The 21,437-nt window shown below is 42.0% G+C and overlaps 1 protein-coding gene across 7 annotated transcripts in view; it reads right to left on the bottom strand.

Moving 5' to 3' along the window:
• Nucleotides 1–61: 61 nt before the first annotated feature.
• LOC109496942 (zinc finger protein 883-like) overlaps nucleotides 62–21,437 on the bottom strand; it is a 47,889-nt gene continuing 26,513 nt past the window's right edge. For 2 of the 7 annotated variants that reach the window (XM_045040916.1, XM_045040917.1), the window contains 4 exons: nucleotides 13,818–13,974; nucleotides 7,269–7,395; nucleotides 6,942–7,034; nucleotides 2,748–5,069 (listed from right to left, as the gene is read on the bottom strand). In XM_045040916.1, coding sequence (XP_044896851.1) covers nucleotides 3,271–5,069; nucleotides 6,942–7,034; nucleotides 7,269–7,395; nucleotides 13,818–13,910 — 2,112 coding nt within the window. In that variant the 5' untranslated portion in view covers nucleotides 13,911–13,974 and the 3' untranslated portion in view covers nucleotides 2,748–3,270. The other 5 variants (XM_045040919.1, XM_045040921.1, XM_045040915.1 and 2 more) reach the window with 5 other exon arrangements.

Here is a 21,437-nt window from a genome sequence, read left to right as displayed (position 1 = left end):
CTTTCTAGGACTTAACACACTGTTCTCGGTTCCCAGGCAGAAGGATGCAGGTCTGCAAAGCCACAGTGTGATTGTTTCTTTAATTCCTTATTCAGGCCTGAAGTAAACCGAATCCCAGAAATCTCAACAGTGGGGATGGAGGTGCTGGGGGTTCTCATCCAGTCAGTCCCTTGCCCACAGTCTCCACTGATTAGCTGAGAAAAAAAACAAAACATAATTGGAGGCCAAGTGTAGTTTGTGCCTTCCTGGGCACAAAATATGTAACCGACACCTGTCACAAGAACATAAGTGTCTTAGAAATCCTGTGTGCTGGGAGTCAGTCACCTAAGACTCCATGAAAATGCACTCACCCAATAAAGGGCAGCAGTGCTCCTGAGCCAAAATACAGTGAATGAAGTAGGAAGAGAGTCCTTGTCTTGAAAGACTCCCACATCCAGGTAGGACAGTAACGTGGTGGGATTGCAGAGAGGTCCAAACAGGCTCCCTGGAGAGTACTGTTTCTGTGGAAGAACGGGGAATGTGACAGACATGGTGGGAAATTACTCCATCAGTTAGAGACACCAGGCATAAATCTCCCAGTTTTCTGACATGGAGTTAATCAGACCTGTGTCATAAACGAATTGGTTACACCTTATCAGAACAACTCCTGCATTGCCTGGAAATTAGTACATTCCCCTGAGTAGCAATGGAAATAATCACCTTGAATAGCAGCAGTTCAGCTAATTTTGTAGCTTCAGGTGATTCACAATGAAAAAAGACACATGAGGGGCGCCTGGATGGCTCAGTCGGTTAAGTGTCCAGCTTTGGTTCAGGTCATGATCTCACGGTTCATGGGCTCGAGCCCTACATCAGGCTCTGTGCTGACGACTCAGAGCCTGGAGCCTGCTTTGGATTCTGGGTCTCCCTCTCTCTCTGTTCCTCCCCTGCTCTCCTTTTGTCTCTCTCACTCTCAAAAATAAAGATTAAATTTTTTTTTAATTAAATAAAAAGACACATGCTTACTTCAACAGAAGCAGAAAAGGCCTTTGACAAAATCCAACACCTATTTAAATTTAAAAAAAGTGTAAAATCTAGGAATAGAAGGTACCTTCTTTAATACTTACCAGTGAAATGTTTAAAGCACTTTAGGGTATGTTCAAATACTATTCACTGTACTAAAGTTCTAGACAGAGAAACAGGACCAGGGCCTGCCCCACCCCTGCTCACAACCACATGGATATCTGCCAAGGAAGAAGATCCTCCTTCCTGCTCTGCCTTGCAATCTCCCTCCAGGCCCTTTCTTTGGAAACCCAGAGATTGTGTCAGCTGGAATAAGAGAAATGTAGCCCCAGCACCACATAGTAGAGCAACCAAGGGTGGGTTTCTAGCTGAGACAAAAAGAAAAAAATCCATAGCTGGTAGAGTCACTTACCATAGGTATAGGTAGAGACAGAGGAGCTAAAAGAAATCGTTCAGTTTTAGAGAACAATCTAGACAAAACACCAAGGAGCCAGGACTACCTAGGTGTGAAAATAAAACTGTTCCTCCTTCCCAGCGTCTCCAGTCAGAAACAAAGATCCCTGAAGTATGAAATGAATGCAGGCTACAGGTGACAGGTTGCTACCGGCAAAATGGAGCATCAGAGCGAATCTCAGACCAAGGGTGTTGCTCTAAGACCCTTTTCTTGAGACTCTAAAGAGTGTGCCTTGTAAGCCCTTACGACAGATGATAAATAGTAGCACTGTCCCCACATCTCTCAGTTCGAGGTGGAGTGGATCCTGTTCCAGAAATATAGGGGTGGCTTTCACCTAGTGGACTACATTATAATTTATCAGAAATCCAAAAACTTTTTTAAAGGCATGAAATCAATTTGAAACACAAGTTTTAGAAACAGTTCAAATAAGAAGAGCCCTCTGGGCAGGAACCAGAACTGAAGAAACTAGACAGCAAAATGAATAAATAAATCAGGCTAGGTCATGCAGAAGAGAGGTGACGGAGTGCAGAATCCAGAGCCCTAACGTCATTCCCAGAACCACTGCATCCTAATTAAGGAACTGATGGTGTGCCCTGCCAGATTTCAGTTTCTGTGTATGGGAGGCTAAGTGCCTCCCAGTTCCTCTCCCTCGAATGGACCATCAGTGAATCCCTCATCTCTGTGCTACCATTGTGTGTTGAGTGTGTGCAGGGCACATAACTAGTCACATCAGGTCCTAGGCTTTCAGACTAAGTCACAGACAAGGGACTGTGTCCAAAAAGACTATGTGCATGTAGACCAGATACAGATGATGAGGTCCTACATTTTGAGCTAAACAGCTTTATAAATTGAGGTCCTTTAATTGTATACATGTGTGATTACATGTGTGAGCAATGTGAACTCGGTGGTCATAAAGTGGACAGTGTCCTATTGCATTTTCTAAAGATGGCCACACTACTATGTCCCATCCCACATACTATTTAAGGTGCTCTTACATCGAAAGGTGGCGCCTATTTCTCTACCCCTTAGAATCTTCATGGGCCCTATAACTACCTTGTATAGAAAAAGGCAGAATTGACACCATGCTAGTACCATTAGTGTTGCCAAATATCCCCTTGTAGGCAAAATCACATACAGCAGAGAACCAATGGTCGTCTAGTTCAAAAATGTTTTTCAATACAGTACCATTTCTATCTGAAATTTTCATCCACATTACCTGATAGTTTTCCCTTAATGAGAAATTATCTGATAGACACAAAGGCAGACATTCAGTTGAAAATTTGGACACAATAGGTATTTATCAGGTTTTACTTTATTCTCACTGTTCAATGAGCTATCTCTGATCAATAAAGGTATTCCTACATTTACTGCATTATTTCTTCCTATGATTTCTGACTTAGGGTTGAAAGATGAAAACACAGGTTCTTTCCTCTGTGAGTTTCCTACACAAGGACTGGTAACTTCAACAGAAGCCTGCCACAAATTCACAAATTCATAAAGTGAACTGGCTACAATGGACTGGTAGTGCTGTCACACATAGAAGGGTTCTCACTCAGGTAAAGTTCAAGTGAGGATTTCTGAGGTAGAGATGGAAAGATTTCTGCCCTCCACAATCAATTCTTTCTGCCTGAGGTCATGGTTGCAATCTTCACTCTATTGCTTTGGAGACAAACCTGTGTGTCATCTGCACTTCAGGAGCACAGGGAATAAAAAAACTCAGCAAATGCATGTTGTTTTTTTGGTTTTTGGTTTTTTTGTGGCCAGGCTTAGAAGTACTGTTCATCATGTGTGTTCATATTCTCTTGGCCAGAACTCAGTTACATGGTCCCACCCACAACAAAGGGAGGCTGAGAAATGTAGGCTAACTGTGTGCCCAACATAAAGAGAAAGTGAGTTTTGGTATACATACAGCCAGTCTCTGCCACACATGACTTCTCCCCCGTGTGAGTTCTCAAATGTTTGCTGAGGTGTGATTTCTGACAGAAGGTTTTTCCACAATCATTACATTCATAGGGTTTTTCTCCTGTGTGAGTTCTCTGATGAACAGTGAGGGCTGATTTCTGGTAGAAAGTTTTCCTACATTCTTTACATCCATAAGGTTTCTCTCCCCTGTGAGTTCTCTGATGCCTATTGAGGGTTGACTTCTCACAAAAGGTTTTCCGACATTCATTACATTCATAAGGTTTCTCACCAGTGTGAGTTCTCTGGTGTACAGTGAGTTTTGACTTCTGGTAGAAAGTTTTCCCACACTCCTTACATTCAAAGGGCTTCTCACCTGTGTGAACTCTCAGATGCACAGTGAGTTTTGGCTTCACACAAAAGGATTTCCCACATTCGTTACATTTATAAGGTTTGTCTCTTGTGTGAGTTCTCTGATGTACAGTGAGAGCTGGGCGATGGCCAAAGCATTTCCCACATTGTTTACATTCATAAGGTCTCTCTCCTGTATGAGTTCTCTGATGTGCAATGAGAACTGACTTCTTATGGAATGTCTTACCACAGTCGTTGCATTCATGATGTGTCTCCCTATTGTGAATCTTCTGATGTATGGTGAGGGCTGACTTCTGGTAAAAGGATTTCCTACATTCATTACATTCATAGGGCTTCTCCCCTGTGTGTGTTCTCAGATGTACGGTGAGTTTTGTTTTCACAGGGAAGGATTTCCCACATTCATAACATTCATACGGTTTTTCCCCTGTGTGGATTCTCTGATGAACAGTCAGGTGTGACTTATGGCAGAAAGATTTCTCACATTCGACACATGCATAGGGCTTCTCCCCTGTATGAGTTCTCCGATGTACTGTAAGAACTGTTTTACTACTGAAGGTCTTCTCACACTCGCTACATTTATAGGGTTTCTCTCCTGTGTGTATTTTCCGATGTTTACTGAGATTAGACCTCTTGTAGAAAGTTTTAGCACATACATCACATTCAAAAGTTTTCTCTTCTAACAGAGTTCTCGAAAGCTGAGCGAGGTGTGATTTCTTGCTGAAATTAGCCCCGCTTTGATCATGTTTATGGCGTTGCTCCTCGAAATCGGCTAGACCAAGATGCAACTGTGTTGGTTTCTCACAAAAAGTGTTCCTCCATTTGTTACATCCACAGTGATTCTCCCCTATGTGAGTTCTCTCTTGGGCAGTGACAGCTGACATACCACAGGCTTCCTGATGTTCATTATACCTACAGGCAGTCTCTCCCATGTGAGCTCTCCTATAGGTACAGAGTGTTGCCCCCTTGTTGAAGTCTTTCCCTTGCCCACTAAATTCAAGAGGCTGCTGCAAAGTCTGATTCCTCGGATGACAACTAGGACACTCGGCACACCTGAGGGGGCTCCCAGTTGTATGACATTCCTTGGCATTCTCTCCAACACGCATCCCACCAGGCTCACCAGGGAGAAACGTGTTCTGGCACACATTAAACAACTCTGCCTTCACTCCTGAGTAGCTTCCGTTATTTACAATCAGTTTTGAAACATCGGCTGCACTCAAATTAAGTGTTTTTCCCAAACTGGTTCTCTCCTTCGTTGACGTTTCATAGTTGGCCAATCCAACTTGCCACAAAAGTCTGCTCTGATACTCCTGGCCAGTCTCCATCAGGTCACCTGCAGTCTGGACATCTAAAATGAGACAAAGTAACCATATGTATGAACCACACCTAAGCATTTCTTACGGAATGTTCATGTAAAAATGGAGAAGTTTCTTTCCATCGTGTAGGATAAGAATTTTACACAGTTAAAATGGGTATGATTATGATAAGTATACGATTTTTCTTTCTAATGAAATCATGTAACAAGTTACACCAACAGATTCTCTAATGTCAGATCATGGTTTTATTTATTTGTTGATTTTGCTTTTTTATCGTTTTTTTTTTTTTTTCCTTTTTGAATCCATGAGGAAACCATTGGTCACAATATTCACCTATTCCCTAGTCTTAGTGTTCAGCTGACTTCTCTTCATCTGCCATTTGTGTTCCTGTTCCATTTCCCGCTTTCTCTCACAATAACTGTAGGTCACTTGTGCTGGGCCTTTTCTCATCACTCAGCTTTGAAGACGACAAGGTCTTCCTGGATCCGCCACTTCAGGATGCAGTACAGAGCCATTCTTCTGTCATCTCAGCAGGGATGTTGCTTAGGAACAAGGATTTGTTCCCACATTTCTTTGCTTTTTCACCTTTCCCTGGGCATCTGTGGGGTTTTTCAAAGGCATCATCTCTCCTTCTCCATGCCAGCCAGAGACCACTTTCGGCTAATTCCTAATTAAACCCAGCATGCTTGGCTTCTCACAACCATAACAGGTACAGAGAGCTCCAATCCTCCACACTGGGCTACCCCTCCCTGCTGGCCTAAAGGGTTTAAACTCTGCAACCCAGGCTGTGCCCACCATCATTGGAAAACCTCTTTCTGGCTCCTTCTTAGATCAAAAACCCTGGCATCCCCACCCCACTTCCTGGTATATGCAGCCCTACTTGACAATGTGCAGTTTCTAAAGGCTTGTGTTTTGCACTCTGGAGTTTTGCACGTGTCCTAGTTTCAGCGAAAATGGAGTCCGTGTATGGGTCATTGTTTCAGAATGATTTAGCGTAAGCAACTGCACCCTGAAACCCCGGGCTCCACTGGCCTCGAGGACACACGTTCTCCAGATTCTCCTCCCATGCCATGGACTGCCCCTTTCCACACTGTGCGTGGTTCTCCACACCTTCCTGCCACCTGTGATGCCGTGGTTGACAACGCTTGGTCCTGGGCTCCCCTTCTTTTCTTAACAACTCCCTGGGCAACCTCCTCTAATCCTCTGCCTTTAACAATTTCTCTAACTTGTACCTTGTAATAGTGATGTCCTATTTCTACTCCAGATATTATATCCACCTATATGTTATACTGTCAAATTTGGTAAATCGCCACCTTAAACTTAAGCTATCCCAAAGTACAGTCTTAATAATTAATCACCCCAAAACCACTTTCCCTGGGCTTCCTTACTAAAATGGCACACCCCATTTTCTGTCACGGTGACATCTGTGCGGGTTATCCCACTACTTCACATGTACTTCGTATGTCGTATATGTGTTTCATGCTGACTCAATTAACTGGTAACCACCTAGAAAGGAGTGCGCTTGTTTGATTACTGTCGTTATCCCCATCATTACAAAATGACTAGCGCTTGCTTAACACTTGTTGAAAGAATAATGAGTATATAAATAAATGTCTGAAAAAAACTAGTGCATGAGGATGGAGGAAAGGAGGGCATCTTACAACCTACAGACAGTGGCTAACAAAGAGAAACATTCTAAGAGGAGGCAGGTAAAGACTGGATTTTGGGTAAGACTAAGAAAATAGAAAAAAAGATGGGGGTGGTTTATACATAAGAAGCATCTTTGGAGACTAAATAGAGCATGTCTGAACCTAGGAAAAGCACGGGTAAAAAACAACCCAGCACGGCCAACATCGGCTATGCTCTCCCCTTCCCAGACCCCTGCCCAGTATGCACTGACAGACCTGGGAGGCTCTGCTCTAGGGGTTCCTCTACTGTCCATGGCTCTGCTCCTTGCTCCAACTTGACGATCACCTCAGGTTTGGTAATGCAGTGCCCTGTTGATCAGAAATAAAGGGGGGGCTTTTACCAAACCGTTTTAAAGAATGACAGGAGCACAGCGTCAAGAGTCGTGCAACGAAGGGCCGACCTGAACCTCTGATTAGAGAGGTGAACACCCACATTCTTCTGGGCCTCGAATCTTAAACCTAAGTAGCATGTAACCTCATAAACAGTTTGCACGTTTACCAATGAAGAAAGCAGTGCTAGGACACTAAGACACTTTCACTCACCCAGTGACACCAGGCTACTGTAGGTCTCCAGCATCACGACCCTGTACAGGGTCCGCTGGGCATCATCCAGGTCCTGCCACTCCTCCCAGGTGAAGTTCACAGCCACATCCTCAAACGACACCAACCCCTGTAATGAATGACACATGTCTCAATTCAAGGGATCAGCTGGGATCAGAAGAGCAAGTCTGGGAGTTCATTCTTTTTTGTGTGTTTTGTCTTACACAGAATACACCATGCTTTGTACTCTATACCGTGGCTAAAGCGAATCCACAGTAGAACTATCCTACCCATGTTAACTCTTTAATCCCTAAAAGTACAATCATAAAGTTTCCCTTGTCAAGCTGGAACCGTCCTTGCTACTAGAGACGAAAAGATAACTGTGCTCCCCAAAGGTGTGTATGACCTGGTATGGAGGCCTTAGTGTAAACATACACCTGCAGTAATGCACTAGATAAACGAGGTTAGACGTGTTTAATGTAGACAAGAGTAAGAAAGAAGAAAACAGCTGCCCTTGTGCCATCCAATCACACTTCCCTGAAGAGCCAAACACATTAGCTGTTTAATGTGAACAATGTATTCGCATAATTATGAGACTACACTAGAAGTCACGAGGGCAACAGGTACACATGCTACATTAATGGAAGTACAAACAGCACCATGTCCAAATGGTTGCTCCTAGGCTGTGACGAGACATAAAGGTAGTAAAGGTATTTAAGGAACAGATTATAGTTTGCATTTAAAAAAAAATTTTTTTTGAGAGAGAGAGGGAGACAGAGTGCAAGTGGGGGAGGGGCAGAGAGAGAGGGAGACACAGAATCCGAAGCAGACTCCAGGCTCTGAGCTGTCAGCACAGAGCCTGACGCAGGGCTCGAACTCACAGACTGCGAGATCATGACCTGAGCTGAAGTCAGACACTTAACCGATAAGCCACCCAGGCGCCCCTATAGTTCTGCGTTTAAATATCTGACCTAATTCCAACACAACAAATTTGATGCACTCACCGTTCTTTTTATTACTTATACATTAAAAGCACGTACAGACGCATTTGAATATTTCCTCCTTATCCCAAAGGGTTGCTTCTGTCCTCCCCAGTGTGACTACCTCCTACTTCCTAAACCACAGGGTGTCAATAATGAGGGGCCAGTAGGAAGAGGTAAGTTACACGGCCAGATTTGCATTTTAACAGTCCTCCCCTAGAAGCAGGATGGGAAAGAGCTTAGAAGAGAGTGACAGAGGACAAACTTGGGGTTACAGGATACAGAGCAATAAAATTACAGAATAGGGTACTAATCCTACAAAGCAAAAACGAAAAGAAAGCAGGAACACAAGTTGGTTCTAATTTGTTCTGAGAAGAGTAAAGACAGAACCCGGCTGTCTACATGACCAGCTAGATACATACTGGTGCTATAAGATGAAATAAAATAGGGCACAGAGTGTGCACAAGAGACACAGATTTTGGACACAGCATGTCTGAAGTCTGTGCGTACGCAGGGATGTCATACTGGCAACTGGATACATGATCTGGAGCTCAGGAGAGATCCAAGCTGAAAATAAACATTGGGGAAGCAGCAGAATTTTAGTGGTAGCTGAAGCCATCAGAGTGAATGGAACGGCTCACAGAGAACCTAAGACTTTGAAAGGAGAAAGGAACAGGTGCCGTGTTTTAGGACACACCAATGCTGACTGTCAGAGAAAGAGAGAGACACCACGACACAGAGAAAATTTCTAGAGATTATTCCAGGAATAGAAATAACCTCCATACTAAGGAATCTATTAATACACGTCATCATATTCACGTTTCTGAAAAGTCCTATGATGATTCAAATAGACACTAAGCAGGTATCTACAAAATATTCTCCCATTTGTAATAATAACCATTAACCAAAGGGGATTTAGAGGATTCTTCCTTAAAATGATTAAATGTGTATGTCTTACCCCAGAGGCAGCATCACACTTCATGAGGAAATACTGGAGTATAAAGGTGCTCTCCCACCACAATTATTCAACAATTTACAAGTGGTGACAGTCAATGCAATTGAAAAGAGATAAATGGTTGTAAAAACGGTCATAATTTAAATATAATTTATGTAGAAAACTCAAAAGAATCCCATGAGAACTATTCTATAGAAAGAAACTAATTTTCTTTTTTAAGTTTGAGACAGACAAAGAGATAGTGAAAGTGCACACACAATCAGGAGGGGGCAGAGAGACAGACAGAGAGACAAAGAGACAGAAAGACAGACAGAGAGACAAGGAGAGCACACCAGCAGGCCCGACTCTATCCCACCAACTGTGAGATCATGACCTGAGCCAAAATCAAGAACTGGACACTTAATCACCACCCAGGCGTCACAAAGGAAAGAATTTTCTATAAGAAAATTCTATAAACTGTAGATTATAAAAATAATGTCTTCATACAAACAAAAACATTCATACTATAACAACAACAAAAAGCAGAATACATATCAATACATTAACAGAAAACATACAAAGCTATGGGAGAAAAAAATATGAAGGCTACAAGAACTAATAAATGAAAGACACCATATTCACAAGTAGGAAGCTCTACATCAAAAAGATATCAATTCTCAGTAAGTTAATAATCAGGAAATTCATGTAATATTATCCTAATAAACAACACATCCTTAGATACAGACAAGCTAATTTAAAAGTTCATTGAGAAGATTAAGTAAGAATAGACAGAGACCGTGGTAGGTTATACTTCTGTTCACCAAAATTTAGTGTCTCTCCCTTATCAGTCAGCTCTGGCTGACATAATAAATGCCCTAGACTAGATGGATTCAAAAGCAAATTTCTTGGGGCACCCGGGTGGCTCAGTTGGTTAAGCTTCCAACTTCGGCTCAGGTCATGATCTCATGGCTCGTGCGTTCGGGCCCCACGTTGGTCCGTGTGCTGACAGCTCCGAGCGAGCCTGGAGGATTCTGTGACTCCCTCTCTCTCTCTCTCTCTCTCTCTCTCTCAGCCGCCCCGCCCCCACCATCCCCCCCCCCCCCCCCGCCGGCTCACACTCTGTCTCTTTCAAAAATAAACAAACATTTAAAAAAATTCTTTTGTAAGCAAATTTTTCTCAGATTTCTGGAGGCTGAGACATCCAAGGTCAGGTGTCAGCCAGTTCTGTGCCGGGTATAGACCATCTTCCTGGCTTGCAGATGGTCACTCTCCTGCTGTTTTCTCATGGTGGAGGAATAAAAGTCTCTCCTCTTCCTCTTTTCACAAGGCCACCAATCCTATCAGATTAGGGCCCCACCATTAGGACCTCATTTAACAATAATTACTTTCTAAAGGCTTGATCTCCAAATGCAGTCACATTGGCAGTTAGGGCTGGCCTTCAATATACAAATTCTGGGGGAATACAGTACAGTCCACAGTACTCCCTGAGGTGCCCTTGGAGGTGGAACTCACATAAACAGATCTATATTCTTCCATGTACCTGGCACTGAACAAGAACAAGTCAATGCAAGTGACACATGTCACTTCTAAGCAGAAGCTGGAAGAGCCATGCATAGATCACCATGTCCTCCCTCTGCCACAGGACCAACAATGTTACAGTAAAAAAAAGAGCTCCTCCGTCTGGGATACTGAATGAGACAAAAAGGATAAAAAGCAAAACTGATCCGTGATGGATAGGTAGCATAAGAAAGAATGAAACCTTTGTCGTGGACCTAACTGGTAATGAATCGGCATAATCACCAAACAGAAACAAGCAGTGCAAAGAAACTGGGAGGAAGGTGATCCATGATACCAGGGGCTAAACAGCAGATCAGTGTTACTTATGATCACTGGTACTTATGTACCTAATGTTACTGAAGTAACATGAGTGATGATTACCATATGGATTTAAAGCTTTAGAAAAAGAGGTGGGAAAACAGAGTATTAGTAGTAAGTATCAGGCACTAGTCGCTGCCTTTAGTTAAATACTATAGGAAAAGTGATAAGCTCAGGTGGAAAAAAAGAGTTCAGTGTGCAAACAGGAATGAAAGAAAATTGGGAGATACTGTAAATTTGGGAACCTGTAGGACTGAAAAACTTTCAAAGGATTTCTCATTTTATCTGTTACTGTTTAGGGCTGAAAAAGTTGCCTCTTCCAATTTTTACAGAAAAAAATGTAAGAAATGCTTGGAGAGTCAAGACTAATTAAACTCAACCTCAAGGGAGTAACAAACATGTTATAACCATGGCATCCTGTGACACAATTGAACCCTGAAGACAATACACTAAGTAAAATGAGTCAGTCATGAAAAGATGAATATTGCCTGACTTCACCTATAGAGGCTCCCTAGAATAGCCAAATTCATGGACATAGAAAATAAAATCATGGTTGCCAAGGGCTGAATTAGAGGGGACAGGTACTTGGTATTTAATGAGCAGAGCTTCATTTGGGAAACATGAAAAAATTCTGGAGACAGTTGCACAAGACGATTAAAACTGATGCCACTGAACTGACATTTTTAATTAAAATGGTCAATATGGCCAATTCGAGGTTATATATATATATATATATATATATATATATATATATTTTACTGCTTATTTATTTGTTTTGAGAGAGGGAGTGAGCGCAAGCAGGGGAGGGGCACAGAGGGAGGCAAGGAGAGAATCCTAAGCAGGCTCCATGCTGTCAGTGCAGAGCCTGACATGGGGCTCGAACCCATGAACTGTGAGATCATGACCCGAGCCAAAATCAAGAGTCAGATGCCTAACCGACTGAGCCACTCAGGTGCTCCAGGTTATGTATATGTTATCAAAATAAAAAAAGTTAACCAACTTTTCACCAAACTGTAGTCCAAAATTCTATTTATGGTTGATGCAAACATCCATTTTTCCTTACTCATTTCTTTTAAATGATTAGCTGGAACAGAAAAATTAAATATCCTTTAACAGGGTTGAGAACATGACAGTTCATTTTTGAACTAGCAATTTCAATTATACGATAATAAAAAATACAGATAGAATCACTGACAAATTTATAAAAATAAAAGGTAAAAATTATAAAAATCTGAGCCCCTTGTTTCATACTTTGCCTATCTTCATCTTAACACTTGTTTGAACGTATATCACTGACTCCTGAATACTTTCTCCAACCGGACTCCTGAAGCTGTCACCACACATGTTGGCTAGTAGCACAGCTCAAGAGGGATCCAACCCAATCACCAGGCATATACATCCTTCAGATGTTTCCAAGAAGGACAATTCCAATGTAAAACAGTTACTCCATTTGTCTGTGAACACCAATGCAGATTTTGGATAAACTAACAAAACAAACACATGGGTCTTCATGTAAGAGGAGATTATACCTGAGAGAGAAGGAGGCATCCAGGAGAAATCCCATTAGAGTCACTGGTGAATGGAAGGTATATCACATGTAAGGGAAGAAAAGACGACATGGATTTCAGGTGGGACTCGCTCAGTGTGAGGTGCCTTCTGGACAGCCACAAACAACACATTCATGGGGGAGTTGGACCTATGGTCTAAAGGATGGGGAAGAGGTCCAAGATGGAGAGAAATGCTCAAGACAATCAAACCACAGAGGGCCAGACAAGTCAAGGAAAACCGCATCGTGTGAATATGGGGGCCAGATTTGAACACTTGGAGAGCGATGTTCAGGAGAAGAAACACACAGGAGAAGAACTCAGGGAAGCAGAAGAAATCATCAGGCAAGCCGCCACAGGAGCTAACGGACAAGAATGTCCAGGAGAAGATCCTGGAGAGCAGTGTCACTACGGCAGAAGGTTCACGTGAGGCAATGCCCACAGTACACGGAGTCTAACTATAATCTAGGTGGATAATGCAGGTTGTAGGTTATTTCCTCACTTAGAAGACGTGAATTGGGACCACGCTGAGTAGGTTAAGATGCAGACCAGCGGTGGAAATATTTGTCAGAAAAATACAACTTTGAACAGTCGGCCCCACAACCTACACAGACAGACTAGCTGACAGAAACGTGGGGAGACTTATTTGAAGGACCTGCAGTCAATTCAGTCCCCCAGACATCCCAAGTTTTAGCCGAGGATCAAGTAGGGCCTTCCAAAAGCTGTCTGGGATGCCACTATCGCAACTCCAGAAAACCCTTAGTGAGCAAGCCGTGTTCCAGCCCCAGGTGACCGACACCGCTGCAGAATGCTGGACGTGTTGATTTCCAGGTTGGCAGTGAAACACTGTCCACGACACCATCTCCGTGACCGACAAAGGCACCGTTTCGGACTTCTGTGCCTGCAAGCTTTCGTGTCCCATGAGAATGTGGCACACTTTCCTCTAAGGGGCCATTCTGAAAAGATAACAAATGTGCCTATCTTTTCTCCACGACATCAGAAAGAGAAATCAGGGACGAATCTGCACTCACCTTGGAGGACTCTCAGGTCATAGAACCCGTCCATACCTACATGCCACCATTTCCACGTTTAGGTATTTTCCCCAGAAGCTGAGTTTCACTTATTTCTACTTTTCTATTTTAATTTATGAACTGCCCTGCGTAAAGCTCACGAAGCACGATGTAAAACAAGCTGAGGAGCAAGCAAACAAACCACTCACCAGAGATGAATTCTGCATGTTCTGCTGCTCTTGGAAACGCACCGAGGACTGTGGGAGGACAGCTGGGAGAGAGGGCCAATGGACCAGAGTCATGACAGGACTGCGGTGACTTGCTCCTAGGTCCTGGATTCTCTTGTGTGAGGCTCTCTACACACAGCTAGAAAAGACAATTAACAAGGGGGGGGGGGGGGTTCGCCTGCTGTGAGACAACAGAACCTCACACCTTGAGAAACAGCAGGAAACACCCTATTGCCGGGGAACCCCCAAGCCCATTAACTGCACATGCAGTTTATCCTTGGTTACTGAAAACACCCATGTCCTACTGATTTTATCAACAGTTACTAGTAAGAATTAACTTAAAATTCTGAAGATGCTTATTTAAACCACGGTGGTTTAACTACGCTCCTATTAATAGAGACATACACACAGGGCTTCATATTTGCGTTTCCACGAGGAGGACACCTGTAGCTTAAACACCTTATCTTCACGGAAAGTATACATCTTGCAACTCAACATTTTTGGCCTGTGATTTCATAGGAAAAGAACCTAAGGTACATTTCTTGTGTGGCACACTGTTCCCGTAATGGTTCTCAATGACCTGCTTCCCTGTAACCATTTCCTCAACACCGGCGTGGGCTTTGCCATTCGACTTGCTTTGGTCAAAGGGAGCTCAGCTCAGCACATGTGACCCAGACACAGGATGAAGAGGACTTTTCCACTAGCGGTTACCTTCCGGGAACACTATCATCTTGAGAAGACACCTGGGGCTAGCCTGCTAGGGACGCACGGCTTAGCCGGCAGCCAACACAAATCACCAAAAAGGTCACGCTGTAAGGGTTAAATTGTACTATAGGGCTAACGCTTAGCTTGAAAGATAACAACTTTGTTCTGACACTAAAAGTCAAAAGATAACAGCCTTGCTTTTACTCTTGTAAATCATACTTCATACTCTTGTGAATTAGGCTTTACCAATGAAGGAAACAAAAGCTCAAAAAAGAGCATCAGAGACAAGGCCAAGGAGATCCACTGGTTGCAACTTAGCGGCAGAAAGTCTAAAATAATCACCTCATTCGGTAACTGTTTCTGACTCATCTGGCAACTGTTTCTAACTCATCTGGGAACTGTTTATATGTTCTGTTCCCAGATAATGATAAAACGATGTGATCGGCTTTAAAAACTCTGTACCCCGGCTGTTCGGGGCCACACTCTTATCAAGAGTGTTGGTCCCGATCAGTCCGCCTTGCCTCTCATTGTAATAAACTTTGTTGCAACTGTCACTGGTACCCGTAGCATTCTGTTTCAGGAGTCGTGTGGATGCAACAACGCTACACAGCGCGGGGGGGGGGGGGGGGGGGGGACCTGACCCCTGCCACCGCCTGCTGTGGAGACGCCAAGAAACCCCGCAAATACAACAACTGCCTCACCCTTAGACCCGGCTGCGCACACCTTTCACGATGATCTCTCTGGAAATCGCGACATCTCACTGCTCATCAATACCGCTCATGTTACAGGTGAGCAAACTGAACGCCACCACGGTTGAGGACACCGCTGGAACGAGGACACCGACCGCAGCCCCCGACGCTCGCTGACCGTCTGCAGACCCACCCTCGCCCTCGCTGCCTCTTGGACTCGACCACCCAGTTCGCCAAGCTCCCGGAGGCACACGCCGCGCCTTCTACAGCGCGCCTTCTCCTGATCAAGCAACCACTGAAAGCACAGCCCGAGCCGGATCCCATCTCGCCTTCGGTCACCAACCCACCTTCCCGCTCCCACCAAGGGGACGACCCCTCCCCCTCGCCCGCCCAGTCCCCGTGTGGCGCAGGGCTCCCCTTTCACCCTCGCACCAACCTTCAGGGACCGACACAGACCCCAGCCTAGGGCCCTCGGGGCAGCGGCGAGAGAGGAGCCAGGAGCGGAAGTTCCTGGCGGAAGGGGGCGGGGCCGCACGTGCGCAGAGGGAGCCCGAAGACTCCCAGAGTCCCCTCCGGGAAGACGTCTGTGCAACGGAGAAACTACATTTCCCACAAACCTCTGCGCTCTGCCCATTAGGAGCTTTGGGAGGTGAGGTGATGGATGAGAGTTGGGGTCTACCCACGTGGCCAAACGTGGGATTCTCGTCCCTTATTAATTCCTGACTTTTTTTTTTAACTCCTTTGAAAGACATTTAAAAAAAGGTTTTTTTAATGTTTACTTGTTTTTGAGAGAGAGAGAGAGAGTGTGTGAGCGGGAGAGGAGCAGAGAGAGAAGAGACACAGAATTCAAAACAGGTTCCAGGCTGCAAGCTGTCAGCACACAGACACACCATGAGATCTTGACCTGAGCTGAAGTCAGACTCTTAACCAACTGAGCCACCCAGGTGCCCCAGATCCTGATTTTACCAAATGATAGAGATGTCGTCTCTAAATAGGAAAAGTCTAATGTGGAGGAAATATTACATCACATGAAATGTTAGCTTTAATTGCTAGCTATGTTATGGTAATGGTTATAGAACCCACTGGGGTTTTTTTTTTTTTTTTCCCCGCAAGCATACTAAAGCATGAATAGTGAACTACCACAATATCTGCATTTTATTGAAGTACTTAACAAACAGATATGGCAACTGTTAAATTAATATTTGTAAAGTAGATCCTGGAGTTTGGGATTGAGTCAATCTTCAACGAAAGACCACGGGGGAAAGGGAAATGGAGAAGTTTATTGCGCACAGGTTCAGGAGGAACTATACCTTATGCTTCAAGGGGCCACAAGGCGAGAGGTCAAGACAGGGTGCAGGCAGAGTGAGTGCAGCAGAACCTGGACCGCATCTTCATTATGGTCCCCCTTTGATGTGCTTTGGGGTTCCAAGGATAAGGCCAAATGGGTCAATTCAAACCAGAAAGAGTACAGTTTTGCTATGGTCCATGGGGGTCTTATCTAAGGGATGTACAAGGTGAAGGTCATGGGAGGGAGGGGAACTGTTGCTCAAAAGGGATACTGGGGAAGATTATATGATGAATTTGCATTTGTTCCTGACTCTGCAGACTGTTATCTAGGGAAGGGCTATTGTCAGTCTGAGGTTCCAGCATGCCCCTTGGGCACACAAAATGGATGCAGAGGCAGAAATATCACGGGGTAGTTATGTAAACATGTACCTGCAACTCTCAATGAACGTATTAAATAGATGCTAGTTCAAATGCCTTCTTTTTAAATTTTCAGTGTGTTTATTTATTTTGAGAGAGACAAAGTCAGCACAAGTGGGGGATAGACAGAGAGAGGGGGAGACAGAGAATCCTAAGCAGGCTCCACACTGTCAGCATGGAGGCCAACATGGGGCTCAAACTCATGAAACTGTAAGATCATGACCTGAGCCGAAACCAAGAGTCAGACATTCAACCGACTGAGCCACCCAGGCGCCCCTAGTTCAAATGCCCTCTTAGAGCAGAAAGCATGTACCAGTTTCATAAATAGATGCTATTCTCACCCATTAAAATAACTTCTAAGCCATCAAAGGATGATATTGCACTATTGGGAAACCTGCTCTAGTGTATATACAGGAATGAAATCATTGGGTCATAGAGTGGATGCCCTCCAAAACAGTGCAAATTTACACTTCCAGTGTCTGGTAATTACTTGCTCAGAGACTCCAACGATTTTTCCATTCATGAATCTACTCATCAAAATCTTATTTATTTTCCTGAGGGTTGGGCTTCAACATGGGCTTCCCTTCCCTGGTTTCTGTCACGCTATAAACAAATTCAACACTCGGCTTTCTGCTGTCGATGCAGCATCTGTAGAAACAGGGATAAAACTGGCTTTTGTAATTGGGTTGACGTGTACTTTAGAGGTAGGGGTGGGGGTTGACTGTGTGGCCCATGACCTATCTGACCTATCTGTGGTTTTCCCTTTTCCTAAAATATGACCTCATCTTTTCAAGTTTATGTATCTTTTTCTCATCCTGCAATTGCCCCTCATCGGCTGTACTGTGTAGACCCAGGAACCTCAGTCTTTATTTCCTATTCTCTTCTTTTCTCAGATTCTGGGATCCCTCACCTCCCTTCCTCAGTCCCCTGGATCCCATATTCCTCTATTTAACACCTATGCGTGTGATAGTTGGAGATCCTTTAAATCCCTGCCAAACATTCAAATGTTTGTTCCTTCATCAGTGAAGTTCTGGACCTGGGCTTTTCTTGATGGGAACTTTTAAGTTACTAATTCAATCTCTTCACTTGTTCACATTTTTTTCTTGAGTCAGTTTTGGTATTTTAGGAATTTATCCATGTCATCTAAATTATCTAATGTATGTACAGTCGTTCATATAATTCCTTTTAAAACTGTTTAATTTCTGTAAGGTCTGTAGTAATGTCCAATCTTTCATTTCAGATTTTAGCAATTTGACTCTTATCTATTTCTTGGTCAATTTACTTAATGTTCGTAAGTTTTGTTGACCTTTTCAAAGAACCTGATTTTGATTTCATTGATTTTTCTTTTTTGTTTTTCTATTCTCTGTTTCATTTCTTTCTGTTCTAATCTTTATTTCCTTCCCTTACTTGCTTTAGGTCAGTTTCTCTCTCTCTCTTTTTTGTCCCCTCTCCTACCCCTGTTTTTTCTTCTTTTTCAAGAGTCTTAAGGTGGAAGTTTCCATTATTGATTCAAAATCTCTTTTCTTTTGTCATATAGACATTTGTGGAATAAACTGACCCCCAAGCACTGCTTTACTTGCCTCCCATGAGTTTTGGTAAGTTGTGTGTTAATTGTCAATTATTTCAGTGTACTTTCTAATTTCCCTTTTGATTTCTTCTTTGACAAATGTAATTTTGGGGGTTGTTAATTTTCAACATATTTGTGAGTTTCCCTAACTACGTTCTGTTTTTAATTATGAAAAACACTCGATCGTGATTTTGTTTTGTATTATTTGTGATTGTGACTGTATTTGTGATTATGTTTTGTATTATTTCCATCATTTTACATGTATTCTAGTTTGTTTTATAGATTAGTATATGGGTTTTCTTGAAGAATGTTTATGGGCAGTTGAGAAGCATGCATATTCGGCCGCTGTTGATTGGATTGTTCCAGATATGTTGGTTAAGTCTAATTGGTTTCTACTGTTATTTGAATCTTCTAGTTTTTAGTTATTCTTTTGCTTAGTTGTTTTATCCATTATTAACATGAGGTATTGAAGTCTTTAGCTATTGTCATTTTGTTGTCTATTTCTCCCTTTATTACTGTCAGGTTTTCTTACATGTATTTTGGTATTCTGTCATTAGGTGCATATATGTTTATAACTGCTATATCTTCTTGATGAATTGACAGTTTTCCATTAAAAAATGTCCCTCTTTAGCTCTAATAACTAGTTTTTGTTTTAAAGTCAATTTTGTCTAGCAGCGGCATAACCACTTTAGTATAGCATTCTTGTAGATTTTTGTTTGAATTTCATTTATTTTCCCATCCTTCTATTTTTAATCCATTTATATCTTTGAATCTCAAGTCTGGCTCTTGTATCCAACACAGATATGAGATTTTGTGCTTTATCCAGTCTGATAAGCTCTATTTTGTGATTGGATCATTTAATCCATTCACATTTAATGTATTATAGATATACTTGGACTTTTTTTTGCCATTTTAGTTTTTTTCTATGTTTCACATCTTTTCATTTCTCTATCCCTCCTTACTGTTTTCTTTTGCAAAAGTTAATATTTTCTATGTAACATTTAAGTTTCATTTATGATTTTTTTCCTTATATATTTGTTATTTCCTCAGTGATTGCTCTTTGGCTTACTATATACATCTCAAATTATCAGGATCAGATCTAGATTCATACTAACTTAGTTGTAGTTACATATAAAAGCATGATTTCTATATATCTCTATATGCACCTCACCCTTTCTTAAAGTATTATTTAATACATGTTACATCTAAAAATTCTACAAACTAAACAAAATTTATTATAATTCTTCTATTACATAATTTTATGTTTTTTTTAAAGAAGTTGAGAAAAGAAGAGCAAGGATACACTTAATACACTTTTAGGTATTAAACTTATTTATCACTCATGGTTCTCTTCATTTATTCTTATAGTCTCAAGTTACCATCTGGAGTTATTTCTTATCACAATACATATTCTCTCCCACTCACCTCCATTGTACTATTATAAGCAAAGATATTTTCATATATTACAGGCCCAATAAGACATTATATACCTACTTTTCTATACAGTTCTTTCAAATCAGATAAAAGAAGAAAGTAAAAAATTTTTCATTTATACTCTCTTTTATAGTTATCTAATTATCTTTCTTGGTACCCCCCCCCCACCTACTTTGGAGGGCATATATTCAAATTACTCTCTGGGGTCATTTACTTTCATCTTGAACAGCTTCTCTTAATATTTCTTGTCAGGCAAGTCGGATAGCAACAAATTTCCTCAGTTTTGTTTATCTAGGCATGTCTGTTTTTCATCTTCATTTTTGAAAAACAGTTTTGATGGATATAGGCTTTTTGGTTGACAGTGTTTTCCTTTGGGCAATTTGAATACGTTATTTCCATTCCTTCTGACTTCTCTTGTTTCTGCTGAGAAGTACATTGTTAATCTTACTGGGTTTTCTTCACGTGATAAAAAGTTTCCTTTTTAAGTACAAAGGTCTTCATTTGTCTATCCTCCTCCTCTTAAGATTTCTTCCCTGCCATTCACGTTCAGCATTTTTACTGGATTTCTTTGTGTTTATCCTAATTGTAGTTCACTGAGTTCCTAGCCAGTTAACATTTCTTCATTTGCCATATATCCTTGGAACTGATTCCTCAGATTTCAAACGGTTATTGTTTTCTTTTGTTTTGTTTTGTTTTATAATTTTCAGTTTGGCTGGGGAGCAGATCAATGGTCCCCCTATAGTGCTGGAAGTCCCTCTAAGAATCACATAATTTTCAAACCTGGATGCTCAGTCACTTGTGAACTTTGCAGTTGTCACAGAGTAATGACACATAGTTTAACAAACAAAACTAAGCTCAAACAATTGTCGGTATTATGTGAATGAGTCATTATTATTTATGTGCTTTGGAAGTTTTGCAGATACTATCATGACCGGGGTATTATACTTAAAAACATTTTGTTAATTCTATATTAGCAATACACATGTTCACGAAGTGGGTAAAATTATAGCAAATGCTGAAAAATACACCTGACAATGACTTAGAAGGTCTGTTTATATTACAGAATTCATCAAGCAATTGAAAAAAACCCACCATGACACACTACACAATTTAGTAGATAATACAGAGAAAATAAAAAGAAATATTACATAAACTTTTTGCTACAGTATTGGTAAATACATGCCTTCTGGGACTATATTTCCCTTGAATGTCATATAGTCCCAGATGTGAGCTTTTAGAGACATTAATTTAAAATTTACAAGGTCTGTAGAGGACATAATAAAAGTCAGTTAGAGCCTGGAGGCTACTTGAACCAGAAGGAACTGTGGCTTTTTACACTATGATGTTGTATTTTAGATTTTGCTGCCAGCCACTGCCTTGAAAATTCAAGCAAGAGGGGACTCCATGTGGGGTTTGGAACTCTCTGAACACTGTCAAGAATGAAGTACAGGAGATCCATTGGTGTCCTGGGCTACATCCTTCAGCCCAGCTATGGAGGTGGAG

The sequence above is a fragment of the Felis catus genome, chromosome D2 (genome assembly GCF_018350175.1).
Source record: "Felis catus isolate Fca126 chromosome D2, F.catus_Fca126_mat1.0, whole genome shotgun sequence".
NCBI classification, from domain to species: domain Eukaryota; kingdom Metazoa; phylum Chordata; class Mammalia; order Carnivora; family Felidae; genus Felis; species Felis catus.
Note: the sequence above shows the minus strand (reverse complement) of the source record. Positions and strands in the feature narration are given on the sequence as shown.